Raw genomic sequence first — 5962 nt, forward strand, 5'->3', positions numbered from 1 at the left:
CGGTCTGCGTACACATTATCCTCTTCAGATCCCACAGTGTAGGATAATACTGGGTATATTGTTGTTGTTGTATACGATATATCAAAAATCGATTGCAAAAGCAAGGTGAAAACAATATAAGGGATTGTTTGGTAGGATGTATTAGGAAAATAATACATATATTTGCTTTGGTATTATTAATCCCTTATTTGGTAGTATTTTTCAACTTATGTATAACCAATACTTATAAGTATTAATTAATTATACACCATATTCAGTATTATTCATATACATAGCAAACCATGACATTAGCAATACTATAGTTTTATTACATGGATAAGCATGTATAAGGAATTGTTTACTTATAAAGTATATAGTTTTATGTGTCCTGCAAATCTTTTAGGAACCGTTTGGTCGGGTATATAAGAATAGTACTAAATAAAGTATATTAGTAATGCCTTTTGCAGAAATACAGGGTAAGACTGTATACAACAAACCTTTATGGTACGACTCTTCCCCGGACTTCATGCATAACAGAAGCTTAGTACATGCCCTTTTAATGTAATTTTTTAATCTATAATCAAATATTTTAAATTTGAATTTCGAGAATGTAAATAATTTTGGCAGAAAACATTTTCTTTTTTCACGATTTAATTAAAATTCTTAATGTAATATCGAAAGGAAAGATTTGGTAGCAATCATTTCCCTTGTTGACATAAACGTGTGGTCACCTGAAGCCGAATCACTGTCGTTTAAGATCTTTTCTTTCCCATTATGTTCCCCCGCCAATCTCATCTCCTCCATAACAACTTCTATCTTTTTTTGTCACCTACCTACCCCTATTATAATTCTCTCTTCATTTTTCACCCATAAATATTTTAATTTAATTAAATAAAAAATCCATCCTATGCAACAAAAATGAAAAAGAAAATCAGTTCCTCAATTTCAGTCTAACCATTGACGGAGACACTCAGTCAACACTCATTCATGCCTTCCCTCCTAACCAATACTTCATCTTCTTCTTCCTCCATTCGCTTCATGGGTCTCCTCAAACAACCCGACTCCGACCCTAACAACAACCTCAACCAGCTCGAAGAGTTCGATGAGAACGATGTTTTCTGGTCCGAATCCTCTGATTGTTCCAGTGTTGCTAACTCTTTTTCTCCCCCTGCCCTTTCCACCTCCTCTTCCCCTACGCGCCTCCTCCCTCAACGCGCCGCAACACTCTACAAATCCTCCAATTCCGGCCTTTCCGCTGCTCTCTCCGACGATCACCACCCCCTCGTCCGCCGCAAATCTACGCTCAATCCTTCCGTTTCTGCCGCATCCGCTGCCAAAATGATTCCGCCTGTGTTTCGTTCGGAGAATTCAAATCCCAATTCTCTGCCTAAATTTCACCAGTCGGCTCCGGTGAACGTGCCCCTGTGGCAGAAGAAGAGTACTGGACCGTTGGGTGGATTTGACCGGTTCGATGAGGTGGACGACGAGCTGCTAGAAGACCAGGTAATGGTTCCTCCTCACGTGATGGTGGCTCAGTCGCACGTGACGTTCTCGGTTTTCGAAGGCGTTGGGCGGACGCTAAAAGGCAGGGACTTGCGGCGTGTTCGTAACGCTGTCTTTCAGCAAACAGGTTTTCTTGATTGACCCATCCTAAAAATCCCCGCCCGTCAAAAAAAAAAAAAAGAGGAAGAAAAGGTCAATCAATTTATTATTTTTGTGATTGAATTCTGAAGAATAATTTAATTTCGAAGGAGTCAGTTGCTGTACGTTCTTTTCAAAGATTGTAAATTATGATAAAAAGGTACAATCAATTTGCCTTGTTGACATTCCATTTGGAAAATGGTTATTACTTTGTAATTATGCATTATGGTGAAGTAAGCGTCCCAAAATAAGTTGTATTCTTTCCTCGGTTCAAGATAATGTATTGATCAGAATGAATGCTTTTCTTTTGCAAATATGATGCGGCATCTGAGCTTGATAATGCTCAAAATCAGCTTGTTGGTTATCATTTTCGTTCAATTCAAGTGAAATTCATATCAGGTGAGCTCAATAATGGAGGGGAAATTATTAAGTAGGGCCACAGCTCATTCCAATCACACGAAGAAATGGTGTTCACTCGTCCACGATTTCTGCAGTTCTTCTTAAATTCGCTCATTTTTTATATATATATTTATGATATGAGGGAGTAATGAGGTTAATTTTGGCAGTGAACTGCTTGAGGAACTGGAAATGATAAAAGTTGATGTTATGGCGGGAATTGTGCTCTCCCGGCATTTTAGCTTTCAAGATTAAAAATAAGTAAACATCTAAGTGTGATGGAGGTGCAATAGGTAAAGCATGAAGTTTCCGAGGTACATACTTGTGGGGTTTACTGTGGTAACGCGATACTTTGTAGTGACATCAGAATTAGCTTATGGAGCTGGAATGTATGGCCCCTGAATTTATAGTTAATAGTTCAGTTGAAGTTTTAGCATCTTCAGAAACTTAGATTGGCATTTTGGATTATAGTCCATTTAGGTGTTGGTTTACTTATGAATCCAAGGAATTCTGGAAACTCTATAAGCCCAAAATAAAATCTTGCAGTCCAATTCTGGGACTCTAAATCAATCTGGCGAAAATGTCAACTAATTGAGATAGCAGCAGAGTTGTTATCTGATTTGTATTAAGTTCGTTATGCTTATGCTATTTCGCGGTATGGCAAGTCTCTGCAACCTCCTTTGATGTTCCGATCAAAGTTTGTTATGTTGTAAAAGTTATGCTAATTTTGTAGTCCTCATTGCTTTAGATTTTCATTGATTATTCTGCGGAACCAGGTGACTGCTTTTGGTAGAGGCTGAAAGCTAACTCACTTAGGCGTAAACTGTATTACACTCTAATGAATGGCATTGATCTGTGAATATCTTTAGCTTTTTTTAAAATCTTTTCTTGATCAAGTCTGAATATCTGTAGTTATTGCTGTAGAAATATATACCACAGCGGAAGCAATAACAGAATCTTATTCACGTGTAATCTAAACAACTAGCACGTATGGAGATTTTAGGATTACCTCTTGAAGCGTAAACACAACAAATCTATGTCGTTCTCCAGTTCCTCAGTTGAAAACACACCAGCAGATTTCCACAGTCTTCTACTGTGTTACCCAAACAATAACCGAAAATAGAAAATTTTGGGTGGGCAAAATTCTAGTAGAAACCGCAGTCAGAATCATGTCAAAAACGTCCAGCCCTTATATCCATATATATAGCTGCGTTTTTTAGGTCAAAACCGTTTTCAAAACCTGTTAGGTTTCCTTCTCCCACTAAGGGACGGTTTCCACGTTTTCTTTCCCACTAAGTAACAGTTTCCACTATTTTCTATTATTTAGGCACAGTAGGGACCACAGAATTTAATTAACAAGGCTTCCTATTATGATATTAATTTCGAAATTCTGAAACTAATTTCCATCATAATAAATTACGAATTATTCCACTAAAAATTCGTAATTGCACTCCTTAGTTCAATTTCGAAATTCTTCCATAAAACCTTATTTAACTCCTCGTGTTAAGATTCAGATACTAATCAATCAAATTAAAGTACTGACTATTAAATTTATTGATTACTTCCTTTAGACTTACACTTAACTTATTTCATGTGTCGGATACAAAATCCACCGGCCGGGTTTACACATGAAAACTTATAAGCTTTCATAAAGGAGTATCATCAATCTCAAAATCGAGACATGGATTCCATCAACTAATTATTACTTCGCCAATGTATATCATTGTTATCCAATTTACCAGGCTTATTGACTCGCGAAAGAATCTCGCCTTTTAATAAATCAAAACAACAAGTGACATACACAGCTAATAATAATTATATCAGGATTAAGAGTATAAGTACATTAAATGGACTAGAGAAATTATTTTATAAAGTCAGTATAAAATACTCATCTCTACTTGATCCGTTCAATACATACAAAATGTACTAGCACAAGAAGTTGGAATTAAACCATTCCCATAATCAAGATAAATTATATTTAATCTTGTGCTACAATCATTCCGATGATTTGTCCAATTCCATCATTAGATTGTGAACATTAACTTTTATGTCTTACAAGAACCGATGATTTAATCTTCCGTGTATAAGCTAAACTCTATACACTAAATCATCTACTATGTAAGCAATGGACGCACAAACCAACACATGATCTATTTAAAATGAAACTTTATTGAATTTAAACAAGTAAATAAATAATTGTTCATAAAGTATACTATAACAATACGCATGGCTTATAGTATATTCTAACAATCTCCTACTTAGACTAATAACCATGTGTCTACAATTTTGACACTCATTCCTTCTACATGCTTATCAAAAGTCTTCTGTGGTAAGCTCTTAGTAAACGGATCTGCCAAGTTGTTCTCTGACGCAATCATGGTGACCACTACATCCCCTATCTGCACTATATCACGAATTAAATGATATTACGCTCAATGTGCTTTGCCCTCTTATGGCTTCGTGGCTCCTTTGAATTTGCAACCGCACCACTATTATCACAGTAAAGCGTAATTGGCGCTTGAATTGAAGGAACCACACCCAACTCTCTCAGGAAGTTACCGAGCCAAATTGCCTCTTTGGCTGCCTCAGAGGCTGCCACATATTCGGCTTCCATGGTGGAATCAGCAACACAAGTTTGCTTGATACTCCTCCAACTTATGGCTCCACCTCCAAGAGTAAACACATTACCTGAGGTAGACTTTCTAGAATCTCTGTCTGATTGGAAATCCGAATCAGTATACCCAATAGGTACCAGGTCATCCGATTGGTAGATCAACATGTAATCCCTAGTCCTTTTCAGGTACTTGATTATATGTTTAACCGCCGTCCAATGCTCTTTCCCAGGATTAGACTGAAATCTGCTAACAACGCCAACGGCAAAGCAGATATCAGGCCTAGTGCATAACATAGCATACATGAGGCTCCCCACAGCTGATGCATAAGGGACCGCCTTCATCTTTTCTATCTCTTCATCAGTCTTAGGAGACTGATCTTTAGATAGAGAAATTCCATGTCTGAAAGGAAGGAATCCTTTCTTGGAATCATGCATGCTAAACCTGGAGAGTATTGTATCAATATAAAGACCTTGGGACAAGCCTAATATCCTTTTCTTGCGATCTCGCAAGAGTTTCAAAAATAAAATGATTTTTCTTTGGTGTGCAATTTTGTGATATTTTGAATAAGTATTTGTATTTGTCTGTGCGTGTTTATTTGCTAAATTAATAAAAAATACAAAAATATGTCGCATTTTGCATATAGGATTTAATTCTACAATTGTTAGTAATTAAATTTGTTTTACAAAAATTAAAAAATTACAAAAATAGGCATCGTTTGCATTTTTAGCATTTAATGTCCAAATATACAATTTTATGCTTAATTAATACTTAATTGTGCGTTAATTGTTATTGGGAGTTAATTTGTGCTTTTATAACTTAATTTAGTTCTTAATAATAGTTTAAGTATTTTTATAATTTAGTTTTAGAAAAATAAAAGAAGAAAAGAGAGCGAAAATATAAAGAAAGTCGGAATTAGGCCTCTTCTTCAACTTCAAGCCATAGGCCCAAAAAATGGCCCAATCTTCCCTACGACCCAGTCCATTTCGAACTGGGTCGACCCAGTCCATAACCCAAAAGACCCAAACCCCTTTGTCTTACATTTTACAAAACAAAACAAAAATTAAAAGACAAGAAACCCTAACACTAAACCAATCCGCCCCCACCCCTCCTATCTTCTTCTTCTTCCTCCAAAGTTTCTCAAGCTCCCATGGCTTCCCCCCCCCCTCAAGCTCATCCATGGATTTTCATTGTCACCCCGCACACACTTACATACCTCGTCTCGTCTCCAAGCAACCATAGATGTTGCCCAAAGCTCCTTCATCTTCGTCAAACAAACAACGCCCCTCCTCGTCCGCCGTTGAAGAGCAACGTTGTTGCTGCGTTTTGCTCGA

The 5962-nt window shown here is 36.9% G+C and overlaps 2 protein-coding genes across 2 annotated transcripts; one reads left to right on the forward strand and one right to left on the reverse strand.

Annotated features, from left to right (window-relative positions):
- Nucleotides 1–966: 966 nt before the first annotated feature.
- LOC104229316 (protein S40-7-like) lies at nucleotides 967–1623 on the forward strand. The gene has a single exon (XM_009781941.2). It carries the CDS (start codon nucleotides 967–969, stop codon nucleotides 1621–1623), a length of 657 nt encoding a protein of 218 aa, XP_009780243.2.
- A 2809-nt stretch (nucleotides 1624–4432) lies between these two features.
- Nucleotides 4433–5065, reverse strand: LOC138888170 (secreted RxLR effector protein 161-like). Its single transcript, XM_070169987.1, has one exon. It carries the CDS (start codon nucleotides 5063–5065, stop codon nucleotides 4433–4435), a length of 633 nt encoding a protein of 210 aa, XP_070026088.1.
- Nucleotides 5066–5962: the final 897 nt, after the last annotated feature.

This window comes from Nicotiana sylvestris, chromosome 3 (genome assembly GCF_000393655.2).
Source record: "Nicotiana sylvestris chromosome 3, ASM39365v2, whole genome shotgun sequence".
In the NCBI taxonomy this organism is placed as follows: Eukaryota; Viridiplantae; Streptophyta; class Magnoliopsida; order Solanales; family Solanaceae; genus Nicotiana; species Nicotiana sylvestris.